Genomic DNA, 18,690 nt, shown 5'->3' on the forward strand with positions numbered 1-18,690 from the left:
TGTACATAGTGGCTGCACCAGCAGAATAGTGAGTTCAGCTCTGGAGTATAATACAAGATGTAACTCAGGATCAGTAATATAATGTATGTACACAGTGATTGTACTGCAGAATAGTGAGTGCAGTGATGAAGTTTAGGATTAGTACAGGTTTTTCAATTGTACAGTATCATACAGTATATTGTGACGTTTAGTTCTATGATCTGGTGCTAACTTTGTGTATTAACCCCTATAGTTTAAAAGTCAATTTTGCAGGATATCGCTACTTTCAAGTGATGAGATTTGCAGTGGAGGAGATTAACAACAGCAGCAATCTTCTGCCCAACATAACCCTGGGCTACAATGTGTTTGACACTTGCTATGTGTATAACAACATCCAGCCGGCTCTGAACTTCATGTCACGGGACTACGTGATTAATCCTACAGAAGGTTTTACACAATATGTCCCCAATGTCATCTCCGTGATTGGCCCAGATAGCAGCGATGCTGCCGAGACCACCGCCGACCTATTTAATCTGCTGCTTCTTCCACAAGTAAGTGATGATAAATGTGAGTCACTGTCCCTCATCCTACAGATGTCACTTAGGACTCTGCCTCCAGACACACAGCATTATTTTTCATATGCAGTAGTGAAATAGTGCCCTCTGCTGGCCATACAGTAGAAAAAAGAGAACTTTTTCATTACTAATAGTAAGATTTTTTTTTCACATTAACTATAATCTAATATATAAAGCTGAATGTGTGTGTGTGTGTGTGTGTGTGCGTGCGTGCGCGCGTGTGTGTGTGTGTGCGTACGTGTGTCCGGGATTGGCATCTGCACCGTCGCAGCTACAGCCACGAAATTTTGCACACTCACACTTCTGGATCCCGAGAGCGTCATAGGCTATGTTATGAGGCGAAATTTTAACCCCGCGCGTTCCAATTTACCAATCAATTTTGCCCCCATCTACATAATGGGGAAAAAGTGAAACGAAAAGTGTATCCACACCGTCGCATTTACAAACACAAAATTTTGCACAGACACCTCATGTGACCCAGGGAACGTCGTAGACTATGTTTTGACAGGAAAATTAAACCCCGCGCTTTACAGTTACTCTCCAAAAACATGCCTCCATTAAAGTAAATGGAGCCTGGAACTACAGGTTATTAGTAGGAGCTGTGATTGGTTGCTATAGGAACAAAAGACATTCATAGTATAAGAAGCTTATATGTGAGGTAATAAGATATCGGTGGGGAGACGGATAGAGAGAGACAGAGAGACAGACAGAGAGACAGACAGGGAAAGAGACAGACAGGGAAGGAGACAGAGAGATAGAGACAGACAGGGAAGGAGACAGACAGAGAGACAGACAGAGAGACAGGGAAAGAGACAGACCTGGGAAGAGACAGATGGGGAAAGAGACAGATGGGGAAAGAGACAGACAGACATGCAGACAGGGACAGAGACAGGCAGGGGAAGGAGGAGACAGCCAGAGAGACAGACAAAGATATATGGGGAAAGACACAGACCTTGATAGAGACAGACGGGGAAAGAGACAGAGAAATAGAGACAGAAAAGGAAAGAGACAGACAGAGACAGGCAGACAGGGAAAGAGACAGACAGGAAAAGACACAGACAAAGAGACGGGAAGACAGACGGGGAAAGAGACAGACCTGGGAAAGAGACAGATGGGGAAAGAAACAGAGAGATAGAGACAGACAAAAAAAGAGACAGACAGAGACAGGCAGACGGGGAAAGAGACAGACAGGGAAAGAAACAGATGGGGAAAGAGACAGACCTGGAAAGAGACAGACCTGGAAAGAGACAGACGGAGCACATTACTTGGCCAATTTAGTTAAATCTGTGTAGAATATCTGTGGTGTTGAAATATTGTTAGGGCCAGGTGGACGGGCAGACCTAGGAGGTGGATCCACTGGGCTGAACACCTCACCGAGGGCAAGGTGTCCGGTAGCCGGAGCACTAGCAGGACAGTCCGTTTAGAGGAGTGGAGTAAAGAAGTCCCTGGGACCACGGGGTCTCTGATGGTAGTCCGGGTGACGGAGCTCAGGTTCGGAGGCCGAGATGTCGTCAGGCAGAGTCCGGAACCAATGGAGCGAGAAGACGGGTCACCACAGGGATCGGAGATGGCAGGAGCTGACGGGATGGCAGGCCGTCACCGTTCGGGGTTCGGGTATCGTCAGGGCCGGTTGGCGAGGCAGGATCGGCTCTACGAGAGAGATAGGTGAGTATATCACAGACACAAGGAGACCTGACTCCTAGCTTAGAAAACACGAAGAACAGGCCCCGCCCACTTGGAAAGGATCCCCCTATATACCCAGTACCTGATCCTTCAATATCCTGTTGGAGGACACTGGCCCTTTAAGAAAGGGTCAATGACCGCGCGCGCGCCCTAATGCGCATGCGCGAGGCCCGGGTGCCAGAAGCCAGGGCAGGGAGCGGTGAACAGGAGGCAGGGGAGCCGGCCTGGAGCAGAGTTGCCGACGGGCGCCGGGAGCGGGGACCGAGCCGCCTGGGGAGCGCAGGTGATGGGGGCTGGAGGCTGTGGAGCGGGGGACGCCTGATAGAGGAGCCGGGGAGCGAGGCAGGGGAGCCAGGGAGCGTGGCAGGTGAGCCGGGGAGCGAGGCAGGGGAGCCGGGAAGCAAGGCAGGGGACCCAGGGAGCGTGACAAATATATGTTGTGAAATGCTTCTATTAGCTTAGTTTTTGCCTTTTAATAATTACATTTCTATTTGTTTTGTGGTGTTTGTGTGCAGAATACATTTTTGTTAATACATTCTATTTTGTTAACAACAGTTATTAACCCGGGCGAAGTCGGGTAGTACAGCTAGTTTATTATAAATTTAAAATAATAATGTTGGGATAATTGACTTTAACTATATGACCATTGTCTGAATTGGACTTTTCAATTCTCATGGTCGCCATTCAATACAGCAGCTTAGGGTCTTTTTTTTTGTCTTGTTATTGGTCTTTTTTGCCTTTTTTTTCTTTTTCATGTGTGCCTTATTCTTCTCCCAAAGAATAAAAGGCCTCATTTATCATTTATTTTCCACTTTTTCTCTTTTGTCTTGTGGCATCCATGGACGTTTTTTGCCCCAAATTCTTCAAAACGATGCACCCGGTTTCTTAATTTTGTGCAAAATAAAAATTATTCTTTATTTTTTTGCAAATATGTAGCAAAAAAAAGTCAAATGTATTGGTAAAATGCAGCAAAACGTGCGCAAAGGATCCAGGCTTACATAAAGCGACCCCAGTGCGTGTGTGTGTGTGTGTGTGTGTGTGTGTGTGTGTGTGTGTGTGTGTGTGTATGTGGAAACGATGGAGAGAATTGATGAATTGTCCAAAAATATCTGGAAACCTCAAACCTTGCCCACAACGTCAAACATTAAAAATAAAGCAAGTGAACAAACATAGAAAAATAAACTTTAAAAAGGTACAAAATTAAAAGAGAAATAAAGTGCAAATCAAAAACAGGTGGAAAACACTAAAAACTAGACTACAAAAAAAGAGGAAGTGTAATAATAAGTTAGACCCCAAGAGAACTTTACACAAAATTCATCAGCCACGTGTTTTGAAGAAATTGCTGAAAAAAGTCCACAAATACCACAAAACAAAAAAAGAAAAGTGACTTAAAAAAAATGATAGAGGAGCATTGCATGGCATGTAAGTCTCCTTAAAGAAGTTGTCCACTACTTTTATAATGATGGATTATCCTTAGGATAGGTCATCAATGTCTCATCGCCCGGGCCCCGCCGATCAATTGTTCTCAGCAGTGGCAACTGGAAATGCTAAGCTGCCCCGTCTTCTGATAGCGTGCACAGTCGGGTACTGCACATCCACCTCCTATTGATTTGAATGGGAGTAGGATCTGCAGTAACCGGCTGTGGCTGCTATTAGTTGATGAGGCAGCTCCAGAAATGAGCATTTGTGGCCTCTGCTGCTGCCGCCGCCACCAGGACCAGCTGATAGCCGAGAGTGTCGAACCCCAGCCAATCAGACATTGATGACCTATCCTGAGGATAGGCCATCAATGTTAAAGTAGTGGACAACCCCTTTAAGCCAAATGGTGCTCTCCCAAAGGAAAAACTTTACCACATAGACTACTGTCAAATGCCTCTCACCCATCCAACTAGTTATCATTCTTTGCACTGATGAGGGGCAAGAACGCCAAAACATGTGTATGTAAGTGGAGTTTCTAGTTTGGCTTCTTACCCTAAGTCATGAGGCAAGTCTCGTTAAGTGGTTGTTACATCCCCACCGGAGTCCGCTCCAGCAACTTCTGCTTTGATGACAAGGCGACGCCGTGTCCCTGCCGTGGAAAGTGCTAGTGATGGGAGAGGAGTCGATGCCAGCGGCGATGGTGGGCGCAGGATACGCTCATCTACTGGGCTGGGTTTCCTTGGGATCTGCAGTACCACTGGATGACTGTAGGTGGTGTGTGTCTTCCAGCTCCTCAGCTACAACCAATGGGAAGACACCACACCCTTCTTATTTCCCCTCCTGTCTGCTGACCACTGCCAGAGATAGTTCTGTTTTCCTGGTTCCTGTCCCGCCCTGTTCTGTTTAGTGATTCTGGTGTTCTGACTTCTGCTTGTTCCTGGCTACCCTCCTGCCTGCTGTTTATGTTCCTCGCTGCCCGATCCGGATTTGACCTCTGCTTTGTTTTCTGATTACGTCCTTGCCTGCGTGATTATGTTCCTGTTTTGCATTTCCCAGTTTGACCGTGCCTGACTACTACTCTCATCAGACTGCAGCCTTCCACACGTAGTGATTTCCAGGGCCCTGTGTAATTCCAAATCCCTGTATAGGGGTTAAAGGCTTTCAGGGTTCTAGGTGTCCAGCTTGGTGAGTGGCTTCCCTCTAGCCTGTCCATTACAGTCCGTCTGAGTTTGTGGATCCAGGCAGGCGTTACAGTGGTTGATATTGACTTTTAGGATTGCTGCTTCCAATAGTCTACATTCCGAGACTACTGCTAATCACCAGAGAACTTCTAGACTGTAGGTTCTTGGCCAAGTGTCTTCGACCGAAAAAGCAAAGAGCTGGGATCTAATTCAGTAAAAATATTTGTTTTTCTACATTTTTAGATCAATGTTTTTGCTACCAGTAAGAGGATGAGTGAGCTGAGCCTGCCGTCCTGCTTCCAGACCATTCCCAGCAGCAGGGTGCAGCAACAAGCCATTAGAGACATCCTCAACTATTACAATTGGACTTGGATCGCCGTTCTGGGAAGTTTGGACGAATACGGCTTTAATGGAGTTCAGCAATTCCTAGAACTGACATCAGATACAAACATTTGTGTCGCATATAAAGGATTCATACCTATTAAAATCAAGGGCCAAGAGATTGATTGGGAAAATTCTGTACATAGTTTGATCTCCAATATCACCCTGACTAACGTCAATGTTGTCTTGTTGTTCTCCATCGACATTGTCGTTCTGGATTTCTTTAAGGAAGTGGCGGAAATGAATTGTCCCTCAAAGATCTGGCTGGCTACCGAGACGTGGTCACTGTCTAAGGAAGTTTATGATTTGCCGAATATGAATAATTTAGGGTTGGTACTTGGCATCGCTCAAAAATACATGAAGATCCCAGCCTTCGATAATTATCTCATGAATGTATACTATGAAAACAGAAGCAGCTCTGGAACGTCAGGACTAGATGAAGGCTGCAACCAAAACTGTGATGAGTGCCTCAGTACACCTCTTAGTAACTTTTTGGGTGCCTCCGATAAGAGGGTCAGTTTCAGCATCTACTCAGCTGTGTATGCCGTGGCACATGCCCTGCATGATGTGCTTGGTTGTAGTAATACGTCCTGCACCAAAAAGGAGGTCTACCCGTGGCAAGTAGGTGGCACATTGTACCAGATCTCTGGAATTTTTTTGACTTTTGGATGTTTTCATTTTGGAGGTTTTTTTTCTTCCATAGTTTTCAATGTTTTTATTATGTAAAGCACAAAAACAGCATTAGATAGTAGATTAGCAGTAGATACATTCGTAAAGGCCCAGGCACCTCTTTGGTTGCCATAATATGGCTCAGTGCAAGTTTGAGTTGTGATACACCCATTCACAAGGGGCCTTAAAGGGGTTGGCTGAAACGTTTGCATTGATGGCTAATCCTTAGGAAAGGTCATCAACATCTGATCGAAAAACGTTCCACCTGCTAATCAGCTACTCCTGATGGTGGCGGCTGTACAATACCACTATTGAAATTTATAAGGGGCAGATGGGCAGTACTCACCTGTGGGCACGGAGCAGTACACATCCGGCTGCCACTAGTATCATAGTATCATAGTATCATAGTTTTTAAGGTTGAAGGGAGACTCTAAGTCCATCTAGTTCAACCTGTAGCCTAACATGTTGATCCAGAGGAAGGCAAAAAAAAAAACCCCAATGTGGCAAACAAGTTCCAATGGGGAAAAAATTTCCTTCCTGACTCTACATCCGGCAATCAGACTAGTTCCCTGGATCAATACCCTGTCATAAAATCTAATATACATAACTGGTAATATTACATTTTTCAAGAAAGGCGTCCAGGCTCTGCTTAAATGTTAGTAGTGAATCACTCATTACAACATCATGTGGCAGAGAGTTCCATAGTCTCACTGCTCGTACAGTAAAGAATCCTCGTCTGTGATTATGATTAAACCTTCTTTCCTCAAGACGTAGTGGATGCCCCCGTGTTCCAGTCGCAGGCCTTGGTGTAAAAAGATCTTTGGAAAGGTCTCTGTACTGTCCCCTCATATATTTATACATTGTGATTAGATCCCCCCTAAGCCTTCGTTTTTCCAAACTAAATAACCCCAAGTTTAATAACCTGTCTTGGTATTGCAGCCCACCCATTCCTCTAATAATCTTGGTGGCTCTTCTCTGCACCCTCTCCAGTTCAGCTATGTCCTTCTTATATATCGGTGACCAGAATTGTACACAGTATTCTAAGTGTGGTCGCACTAGTGACTTGTACAGAGGTAGAACTATATTTTTTTCATGAACACTTATACCTCTTTTAATACATCCCATTATTTTATTAGCCCTGGCAGAAGCTGCCTGACACTGTCCACTAAAGTGAAGTTTACCATCCACCAATACACCCAAGTCTTTTTCTGTGTCTGTTTTACCCAGTGTTCTACGATTAAGTACATAATCATAAATGTTATTTCCTCTACCCAAGTGCATGACCTTACATTTATCTACATTAAACTTCAATTGCCACTTCTCAGCCCAATCCTCCAATTTACATAAATCTCCCTGTAATATAAAATTATCCTCCTCTGTATTGATTACCCTGCAGAGTTTAGTATCATCTGCAAATATTGAAATTCTACTCCGCATGCCCCCAACAAGGTCATTTATAAATATGTTGAAAAGAAGTGGGCCCAATACTGACCCCTGTGGTACCCCACTATGAACTGAGACCCAGTCCGAGTACGTACCATTAATAACCACCCTTTGTTTCCTATCACTTAGCCAGTTTTTAACCCAGTTACACATATTTTCCCCTATCCCCATTATTCTCATTTTATGTACCAACCTTTTGTGTGGCACCGTATCAAAAGCTTTTGAAAAGTCCATATACACAACATCCACTGCATTTCCCTGGTCCAGACTTGAACTTACCTCTTCATAGAAGCTGATCAAATTAGTTTGACAGGATCGATCCCTCATAAACCCATGTTGATACTCTGTCATAAGGTTATTTTTCTTGAGATACTCCAATATAGCATCTCTCAAGAAACCCTCAAGGATTTTACCAACCGTAGAGGTTAAACTTACCGGCCTATAATTTCCCGGCTCAGTTTTTGTCCCCTTTTTGAATATTGGCACCACATTTGCTATGCGCCAGTCCTGCGGTACCGACCCTGTTATTAAGGAATCTGAGAAGATTAAAAATAATGGTCTATCTATCACAGAACTCAATTCCTGTAGTACTCTGGGGTGTATGCCATCCGGGCCCGGAGATTTGTCAACCTTAGTGATTTCGAGGCGGCGGCGTACTTCCTGCTGGGTTAAGCAGGTAATATTCAAGTGTGAATTTATGGTATCACTGGTCATGTCATCTGCCATGGCATTTTCTTGTATAAAAACCGTAGAAAAAAAGTCATTCAGCAGGTTGGCTTTACCCTCATCCCCTTCCACCATTTCACCAAGACTATTTTTAAGGGGGCCAACACTATCGCTTTTCAGTTTTTTACTGTTTATGTAGTTAAAGAATATTTTAGGATTATTTTTACTTTCTCTCGCAATGAGTCTCTCTGTCTCAAACTTAGCTAACTTAATTTGCTGTTTACATATTTTATTTAATTTTCTATAATTATATAATGCCTCATCACTACCTACCCTCTTTAATTCTTTTAAGGCTTTCTGTTTTTCTTTTATTGCTTCCCTTACAGCTCTATTTAGCCATAGGGGTTTCCTCCTATTTCTAGCATGTTTGTTCCCATAGGGTATATTTTCTGCACAAGCCCTATTCAGGATGCTCATAAAAGTCTCCCATTTGCTTTGTGTACTTTTATTACTTAGTACATCATCCCAGTTTATTGCACTAAGATCATCTCTCAACCGTTTAAAATTTGCTTTCCTGAAGTTTAGTGTCCTTGTAGCCCCTCTACTAGACATCTTACTAAAGAATACATGAAAACTTATTATTTTGTGATCACTATTCCCCAAGTAACCCCCAACTTGTATATTTGATATGCGGTCTGGCCTATTGGTTAGTACAAGGTCTAGTAGTGCTCCCCCTCTTGTGGGGTCCTGTACCATTTGTGAAAGGTAATTATCTTTCATTGTTATCAAAAATCTATTTCCTTTGCTGGAACTGCAAGTTTCTGTTCCCCAATTTATATCAGGATAGTTAAAGTCCCCCATAATAATTACCTCTCCGAGACTCGCTGCTTTATCAATTTGCTTTATGAGGAGATTCTCTACCTCTTCCATAATATTCGGCGTCTTATAACACACCCCTATCAGTATTTTATTATTCATTCTCCCCCCCCTTATCTCCACCCATAGGGACTCTACATTCTCAGTACCCTCACATATGTTGTCACGCAGGATGGGTTTTAAGGATGATTTTACATATAGACACACACCTCCCCCTCGCTTATTTGTACGGTCATTCCTGAATAGGCTATAACCCTGTAAATTAACAGCCCAGTCATAGCTCTCATCCAGCCATGTCTCTGATATCCCCACTATGTCATAATTTTCTTCCAACAATATTAATTCTAATTCCTCCACCTTATTTGTGAGGCTTCGGGCATTAGTGTACATGCACGTTACGTATGACTCTGTACCTGTATTCCTGCTTACTGTATTAACTGTCCTAACCCTTCCCCCCGTACCACCCCCAATTTCATTACTTGTGCCCTGGTCACTATCTGCACTACATTCCCCTTCTATAAAGTGAATACCCTCGCCCCCCATTCCTAGTTTAAACACTCCTCCAACCTTCTAGCCATTAGAGAGGTAAAAAGCTGGTCAGCGGGAGTGCCGGGTGTCACACCCTTACCTATCAGATTTTAATGACCTATCCTAAGGATAGACCATCAGTGCATAAGTCCTGGACAACACCGCTATTTGCATTAATAGGGGGCAGATGGACAATACTCACCTGTGGACACGGAGTACATTGCACATCCGGCTGCCACCAGAGAGGTGAAAAGCTGATCGGTGGAAGTGCCGGGTGTCGCATCCGTACCGATTTTAGATATTGATGACCTATCCTAAGGATAGGCCATCAGTGCAAAAGTCTTGGACAACCCCATTAAGGAACACTAAGATGAGTAGATTCCTGCCCAAAACAAGCATTGATAGATTATATACAAGTAGATCGACCAAGTCTAAAGCGGGGTTTACACGCTCGCGACATCGCTAGCGATGTCGCGAGCGATAGCACCCGCCCACGTCGGTGGCTCATCACGGGGTGATCGCTGCCGTAGCGAACAATATCACTACGGCAGCGTCACGCGCAATTACCTGTTCACCGACGTCGCTGTGACCGCCGAACAATCTCTCCTTTAAGGGGGCGGTTCGTTCGGCGTCACAGCGGCGTCACTAAGCGGCCGCCCAATAGAAGCGGAGGGGCGGAGATGAGCGGGACGTAACATCCCGCCCACCTCCTTCCTTCCTCATTGCCGGCGGCCGCAGGTACGATGTTGTTCCTTGTTCCTGTGGTGTCACACATAGCGATGTGTGCTCCCGCAGGAACGACGAACAACCTGCATTCCAAACAAGGAATGATTTTTTAAAAATGAACGATGTGTACACGATGAACAATTTGACACCTTTTTGCGATCGTTACTGATCGCAAAAAGGTGTCACACAACGAAATCGCTAACGAGGCCGGATGTGCGTCACCAACACCGTGACCCCGACGATATCTCGTTACCGATATCGTTGTGTGTAAATGGCCCTTTAGATCAATTTCTGATTGACATGCGTCTGGTGTCCAGGGCTGGTTGTGACTCCTGTCTTTTTTGTGACATTCACTATTTTCTACATTTTTAAAGAATCCAATAAAGAAGTGGATTTTATTGAAATTTTCCCTGGAAGCTGGTTCCTTTTCCTTCACAAGTAGATCGACACTTGTTTAAAGGGGTTATCCACTACTTTAACATTTATGGCCTATCCTTAGGATAGGTCATCCATGTCTGATCTGTCTGCATCCAACACCCAACACCCCCAGCGATCAGCTGTTCTCAGTGCCGGCGGCAGCAGTAGGTGGCTTGAAATGCTTAACTCCGGAGCTGCCCCGTCTTCCATCTACTGCACATCCGCCCACTATTGATTTGATGGGACGCAGATGTGCAGCTATGGGAAGACTGGGCAACTCTGGGACTGAGCATTTCCGGCCCCCTGCTGCCGCCGCCGGCATCGGTGAACGGTGGGGGTACCAGGAGTCGGTCGTTGGCCAATCGGACATTGATGACCTATCCTTAGGATAGCCCATCAATGTAAATAAAAGTAGTGGACAACCTTTTTAAGGGGCTTCACACAGGGACAACCACCGTGTTGCCCCCATACAGTTTGCTTATTGTCGCCAGCACATCCATTGTTTACAATCTCCAGCACTGCAAATGTAGTTTTGCTGCCTTTCGTAAGAATGTTATCATTTTTTATGTTTTTGGTGCAGATTTACATTTTATACTATTCCTTTTGCTCGTTTTAGATCACCGAAGCTCTGGGACAAGTGAACTTTTCTTTGCTGGATAATGAAGTAAACTTCAACATATATGGCGATTCTCCTATCGGATATGATATTGTCTCCTGGAGCTGGTTGGGCGCGTCTCCGTTTCAGGCTGTTGGGACCTATACTGGTTTAGGAGACCTCAGTATCAAGTCAGACATGATTAATTGGCAAACAGGAAACAATGCGGTTAGTTAATATGATGCATGAAAGTAATAAGGATCTTACCCTAAACCACAACTAAATGCCAAGACTTTTGGGACTGTTGTTAGTAGTTCACCCAAAGCTTAACTCAATGGTGCCCCAATGTTGTATAGCGCATGTATAAGGTCTCTAATCACATAAAGATTTACATAGTACCCAGCCACTGGTGTTGTACAAATTGTCTAGTCTATGGTGACTTAAATAGGATGTGGCACCAAGACAAAAGTGGATAGTTTTTAATCTTATTTTATTCCCTTTGCTCTCCTGAGTTTTCCATTCTTTGTCGATTGAAAATCCATCATTCTATTCCAGAGCCATGAACCTTTTAATCTGATGCTTATTTTTATGGTCATTACCAAGGGGGTGTAGCTCAGAGGATCCTCTGGGGCATGCCTTTAGATGACTGTACATGGGGGTGTAGCTTACAGGATCCTCTGGGGTGTGCCTTTAGATGACTGTACATGGGGGTGTAGCTTACAGGATCCTCTGGGGCGTGCCTTTAGATGACTGTACATGGGGATGTAGCTTACAGGATCCTCTGGGGTGTGCCTTTAGATGACTGTACATGGGGGTGTAGCTTACAGGATCCTCTGGGGTGTGCCTTTAGATGACTGTACATGGGGGTGTAGCTTACAGGATCCTCTGGGGCGTGCCTTTAGATGACTGTACATGGGGATGTAGCTTACAGGATCCTCTGGGGTGTGCCTTTAGATGACTGTACATGGGGTGTAGCTTACAGGATCCTCTGGGGTGTGCCTTTAGATGACTGTACATGGGGTGTAGCTTACAGGATCCTCTGGGGCATGCCTTTAGATGACTGTACATGGGGGTGTAGCTTACAGGATCCTCTGGGGTGTGCCTTTAGATGACTGTACATGGGGGTGTAGCTTACAGGATCCTCTGGGGCGTGCCTTTAGATGACTGTACATGGGGATGTAGCTTACAGGATCCTCTGGGGTGTGCCTTTAGATGACTGTACATGGGGGTGTAGCTTACAGGATCCTCTGGGGTGTGCCTTTAGATGACTGTACATGGGGGTGTAGCTTACAGGATCCTCTGGGGCGTGCCTTTAGATGACTGTACATGGGGATGTAGCTTACAGGATCCTCTGGGGTGTGCCTTTAGATGACTGTACATGGGGTGTAGCTTACAGGATCCTCTGGGGTGTGCCTTTAGATGACTGTACATGGGGTGTAGCTTACAGGATCCTCTGGGGTGTGCCTTTAGATGACTGTACATGGGGGTGTAGCTTACAGGATCCTCTGGGGTGTACCTTTAGATGACTGTACATGGGGGTGTAGCTTACAGGATCCTCTGGGTTGTGCCTTTATGTGACTCTGCATAGGGTTGTAGCTTACAGGATCCTCTGGGTTGTGCCTTTATGTGACTCTGCATAGGATTTTGGCTTACAGGATCCTCTGGGGCGTGCCTTTATTTGACTCTGCATAGGGTTGTAGCTTACAGGATCCTCTGGGGCGTGCCTTTAGGTGATTCTGCATGAGGTATAGCTCACAGGATCCTCTGGGGCATGCCTTTCAGTGATTCTGCATGGGGGTATAGCTCATAGGATCCTCCGGGGTGTGCCTTTAAGTGACTCTGCATGGGGGTGTAGCTCACAGGATCCTCTGTGGCATGCCTTTAGGTGACTCTGCATAGTGGCGTAGCTCACAGGATCCTGTGGGGCGTGCCTTTAGGTTACTGCATGGGAGTGTAGTTCACAGGATCTTCTGGGGCATGCCTTTAGGTGATTCTGCATGGGGTGTAGCTCACAGGATCCTCTTGAGCGTGTCTTTAGGTGACTCTGCATAATGACCCTTGAGTAATACTCCTTTGACAAAGTCCATAGAAATTTAGCTCTAAATAAAAAGGCCCATGTCTTTGGAACTATATGATGGATTATAAAAAGAAACAAAAATTACATACTCAGGTGTCACACTGGGGTGAGGGAATGCCTGGCAAGCGGCACAAAAGGACGGGTACACCAGGGAAGATGTAAAGGTAGGTTCTGAAGATAGGGTGAGGGGTCACAACCTAACTCACCTGTGGCTCATCCCTGAGCTTCCTGACTTCCCTGGACAGGTCCTTCCTCCCCCATACACGATTATGTGCCTAGGACCTGGCTGACCCTTTACTTGCCCTCTGGTGCATAGCTTTAGGTGGCTCTGCATAATGACCCTTGAGTAACACCCCCTTGACAAAGTTCATAGAAATTTAGCTTCAAATAACAAGGCCCATTTCTTTAGAACTCGATGACGGATTGTAAAAAAAAAACAACCAAAAATTGCATACTCAGGTGTCACGCCGGGGTGAGGGAACACCTGACAAGTGTCGCAAGAGGAGGGAGTACACCAGGGAAGATGTAAAGGTAGGCCCTGATGATGGCAAGAGGTGAGAGTGGTCACCACCTAACTCACTTATGGCTGACCCCTGAGCTTTCTAACATCCCTAGACGGGTCCTTCCCTCGTGCATGACAACGTGCCTAGGCCCGGGCTAACCCGGGAGTGGCACTGACTAGTGCGCCGGCCAGCAAGACATTGGTCTTACTGCTAAAATAAATGCATCACGAGGAAGGGGAAACAAACAAGTGAAAACAGAAACTCCAATTCTTTTCTGGAGAGAGACTTTATCGAATCCTGCTAGAAAGAGAACCACAGGTTTCTCCAGAGACAATTCCTTCATAGGTCAGCATAGAATGAACTACAGCCGGCATAGGAAAGAGTAAGGAATGGGTTTATTTAGTGGAAAGGAATGGCGGCAGCTGAGATTAACAACTACAAGTCAATCACAGCAGGATAGAAAAGAACCTTAATTTTACAGATTTTCACCATAAATTTAGAGTGAAAATCAGTTCAGAATGAAAAAGAAGCAGATATCGGTGATAAAATATATTTAAAAGTTGCTTATTATCATGCGTACTATTGATTTATAAAATAAAAATGAAAACGACGGTCACTCCTTATGGCCCTACACATTGAGACATCTTGATTGATGTAATTCTGTCCTTATGTTATGATATTTTGTCTCTCCTTTTTGTAGATCCCTTCCTCTGTGTGTTCCCCTGACTGTTTGCCAGGACAGGAAAAACACCAAAAGGGGCAATACTCATGCTGTTTTACATGTGTCAGCTGCGCGGCCGGGACCTACCTCCATAACAATGGTTGGTAAATCTTCTGTCTTTCCTAGGAAATAAAACAGTAATCATGGCGACACCATGAATTAAAAAAACTGAAAAAAAAAAATTTTTACACTGTAAGTCACCTGCAGGAATGGGGTTATAGCAGATCTTAGGCCGTCAAAAAGGATTCTAATGCAAAATCTGTAATATGTTATACCATTCATGTTCCTCTTTATCAGCATTCTGCCAGCACTATAGGAACAAGGACTTCTATTTTGTAACTGGTTGCACCAAGGGACTAATTACACTAGACAACAACAGTGAATTAGATAAAAGTGGTTTGTAAAATTTAGGGATTTTTTGGGGGGGAACTGTAGGGACATTATTTTTGTAACATTATTTTTGTATAAAGTGATTAGCATATTATTTATTTATTGAATTATCTATCCAATGAGAAATAGAGTCTGTCTTTTTGGGACCTTTATTAATTAGCACATTAATTTCTCTAGTAACAGTGTAATGCTTCATTTCACCTGCGGAGGTGCTGCAGGAATATTGACCATTTAAAGCTACAATACAGCTGTGGTTGTGTTTTCAGGGTGAATTTTTACCTTTTTAAAGGGTATAATTTAAAAAAATGACCTATTGTTTAATTAGTTTTGGCATTTTTTTTTAACCATATCACAATCTATCATAAAAATAAAATTAGAAATATTGCACTTTTCACAGTGGCCGCCAGGGTTTTATTTTTAGACTCTAAGTTCCTTTCTTTGGTGCAGGAAACAACACATGTACCTAGCCACAATGGTCAGACCCTTGTGTATTGAAGCATCTAATGAGCGTGTCCAAAGGTGATTGAGAAGGGAGGGTCAGCTGTGACAATGCCTGTTGTGATTGGTGGATCCTGTGTTATCAGCTGTGTGTGACCTATCACCTACCATTGTAAATCTGTCTGCGATGATAAGGAGTCTGCTGAAAACTTTCTGAAAATACAGAAAGTATGAGTTTAAAAGTGTGAAAATGACAATATTAGTATTTTTTTTTATTTAAAAAAAGAAAAATTGCCAAAAACACCCTTCTTTTTGTGTGCAGGAAACAATACATGTACTTAGCCAGAATGGTCAGACCATGACCCTATCTTTTAAGTTGAAGCATCTAATGAGCATGTAAAAAGGGGATTGAGAAGGGAGGGTCAGCTGTGACATCATCTATTGTGATTAATGTATCCTGTGTTATCAGCTATGTGTAGAGATGTCACCTGCCATTGTAATCCTGTCTGTAATGATAAGGAGCTTGCTGAAAACTTTCTGAAAAAACAAAGTATGAGCTTAAAAGTGTGAAAATTGCAATATCAGTATTTTTTTTTTTTCTTTAAAACGAAAAATTGCCAAAAAAAACCCCGTCCTTTTTTTGGTCCAGGAAACAACACATGTACTTAACCAGAATGGTCAGACCCTGATCCCTTCTTTTGTATTGAAGCATCTAATGAGCATGTTCAAAGGTGATTGAGAAGGGAGAGTCAGCTGTGATATTGCCTATTATGATTGGTGCATCTTATGTTATCAGCTGTGTGTAGAGCTGTCACCTGTCATTATAATCCTGTCTGTGATGACAAGGAGTCTGCTGAAAACTTTCTGAAAATACAGAAAGTATGAGTTTGAAAGTGTGAAAATTGCAATATTAGTATTTTTTTTTATTTTAAAAATGAAAAATTGCCAAAAAAAAACCCCTTCCATTTTTTGTGTGCAGGAACTTAGGGTCATGGTCTGACAATTCTGGCTATCGTTTAAGTTGAAGCATCTAATGAGCATGTAAAAAAAAATGTGATTGAGAAGGGAGGGTCAGCTGTGACATTGCCTATTGTGATTGATGTATCCTGTGTTATCAGCTATGTGTAGAGCTGTCACCTGCCATTGTAATCCTGTCTGTGATGATAAGGAGTCTGATGAAAACTTTTTGAAAAGGCAGAAAGTATGAGTTTAAAAGTGTGAAAATTGCAATATTAGTAATTTTATTTTTATTTTAAAAAACAAAAATTGCCAACCCCCCTAAAAAATAGTAAGTTATATTTCTATGATAGCTGACGATATACATGGGCTTGTATTATAACTGTATAATATGTTATTCATTTTTAGGTACCTGTATAAGCTGCAATGCAGACCAGTGGTCCGCGGAGAGCAGTACTGCCTGCTATAATAAGAGCAGACGCTATCTGACCTGGAACGACATTCTGACCATAGCTTTATTTGTGACAACACTCACTGGGATGTTGCTCACCATCGTCATCATTGTGACCTTCATTGTACATTTATCGAGTCCGGTGGTGAAGGCTGCAGGGGGTAAAATGTGCTTCCTCATGCTAATATCACTCACCGTTGCCTATCTTAGCGTCTTGGCCTATCTTGGAGAGCCAACGATACTCAAGTGCATCATGAGACACCCTATATACAGCATTGCCCTCACCATCTGCTTCTCCTATATCTCCATACGGTCCTTTCAGATCGTCTGCATCTTTAAGATGGCTTCAAAGCTGCCAGCCACCTACGACTACTGGGTGAAGCAGAACGGGCAGTACATCTGTCTGGCCGTCCTTTCCGGTGTTCAGGTTTTGATCTCATGCGTGTGGATTTCCATCAAGCCTCCACAGGCAACTACAAAGGACCTGAGCTCCGATGAGGTTCTTGTGGACTGCAGCCAGTTCGGATCCATCTACAACATCCTACAATACGGCTATAACGCTTTTCTCAGTCTTCTCTGTTTTACTTTTGCTTACATGGGCAAAGAATTACCCAAAAACTACAGCGAAGCCAAATGCATCACTTTTGCCATGTTGATTTATTTTGTCGTCTGCATCTCTTTCTTTACCGCTCAACTCATTGATGTGGGGGAATACGTCACCCCAATTAATGCCGGCCTGGCTTTATCCAGCTTATTTGGCATTACAGGAGGCTATTTTTTTCCAAAATGTTACATCATTTACTGTAAGCCTCAATTTAATACCACAAAGCACTTCCAAACAACCATACAGTCCTACACCAAGAGAGGGAGTGGGAGCACAAGGTGAGATCTTCCCAAGGTATTCAAGTTATTGATGAGGCAGCACTACCATGCCTGGGTGCCTGATACTCGTAACTAGTGTTGAGCGCACACTACCATGTTCGGTTGCTCGGTACTCGTAACTAGTGATGAGCGAACACTACTATGCTCAGGTGCCTGATACTCGTAACTAGTGATGAGCGGGCACTACCATGCTCGGATGCCTGGTACTCGTAACTAGTGATGAGCGGGCACTACCATGCTCAGGTGCTCAGTACTCGTAACTAGTGATGAGCGGGCACTACCATGCTCAGGTGCTTGATACTTGTAACTAGTGATGAGCGGGCACTACCATGCTCGGGTGCCTGGTACTCGGAACAAGTGATGAGGGAGCACTACCATGCTCGGGTGCTCAGCACTCATAACTAGTGATGAGCGCACACTACCATATTCGTTTGCTCGGTACTCGTAACTAGTGATGAGCGGGCACTACCATGCCTGGCTGCCTGATACTCGTAACTAGTGTTGAGCGCACACTACCATGTTCGGTTGCTCGGTACTCGTAACTAGTGATGAGCGAACACTACTATGCTCAGGTGCCTGATACTCGTAACTAGTGATGAGCGGGCACTACCATGCTCGGATGCCTGGTACTCGTAACTAGTGATGAGCGGGCACTACCATGCTCAGGTGCTCAGTACTCGTAACTAGTGATGAGCGGGCACTACCATGCTCAGGTGCTTGATACTTGTAACTAGTGATGAGCGGGCACTACCATGCTCGGGTGCCTGGTACTCGGAACAAGTGATGAGGGAGCACTACCATGCTCGGGTGCTCAGCACTCATAACTAGTGATGAGCGCACACTACCATATTCGTTTGCTCGGTACTCGTAACTAGTGATGAGCGGGCACTACCATGCCTGGCTGCCTGATACTCGTAACTAGTGTTGAGCGCACACTACCATGTTCGGTTGCTCGGTACTCGTAACTAGTGATGAGCGAACACTACTATGCTCAGGTGCCTGATACTCGTAACTAGTGATGAGCGGGCACTACCATGCTCGGATGCCTGGTACTCGTAACTAGTGATGAGCGGGCACTACCATGCTCAGGTGCTCAGTACTCGTAACTAGTGATGAGCGGGCACTACCATGCT

General features: G+C 44.3%; 1 protein-coding gene across 1 annotated transcript; it reads left to right on the forward strand.

Moving 5' to 3' along the window:
- The first annotated feature begins 272 nt into the window (after positions 1 to 272).
- LOC142256888 (taste receptor type 1 member 2-like) lies at positions 273 to 17,561 on the forward strand. Its single transcript, XM_075328850.1, has 5 exons — positions 273 to 530; positions 5,081 to 5,839; positions 11,160 to 11,366; positions 14,419 to 14,539; positions 16,633 to 17,561. The coding sequence occupies exons 1-5, from the start codon at positions 273 to 275 to the stop codon at positions 17,559 to 17,561; spliced, it is 2,274 nt and encodes a 757-aa protein (XP_075184965.1).
- The last annotated feature ends 1,129 nt before the right edge of the window (positions 17,562 to 18,690 follow it).

Source organism: Anomaloglossus baeobatrachus, chromosome 11, assembly GCF_048569485.1.
Source record: "Anomaloglossus baeobatrachus isolate aAnoBae1 chromosome 11, aAnoBae1.hap1, whole genome shotgun sequence".
NCBI lineage: Eukaryota > Metazoa > Chordata > Amphibia > Anura > Aromobatidae > Anomaloglossus > Anomaloglossus baeobatrachus.

Coding starts and splice junctions, on each gene's coding strand:
- LOC142256888 (XM_075328850.1), top strand. CDS start 273: ATGAGATTTGCAGTGGAGGAGATTAACAACAGCAGCAATCTTCTGCCC. Junction 531..5,080: donor ATCTGCTGCTTCTTCCACAA/GTAAGTGATGAT, acceptor CTACATTTTTAG/ATCAATGTTTTTGCTACCAG. Junction 11,367..14,418: donor GGCAAACAGGAAACAATGCG/GTTAGTTAATAT, acceptor TCCTTTTTGTAG/ATCCCTTCCTCTGTGTGTTC.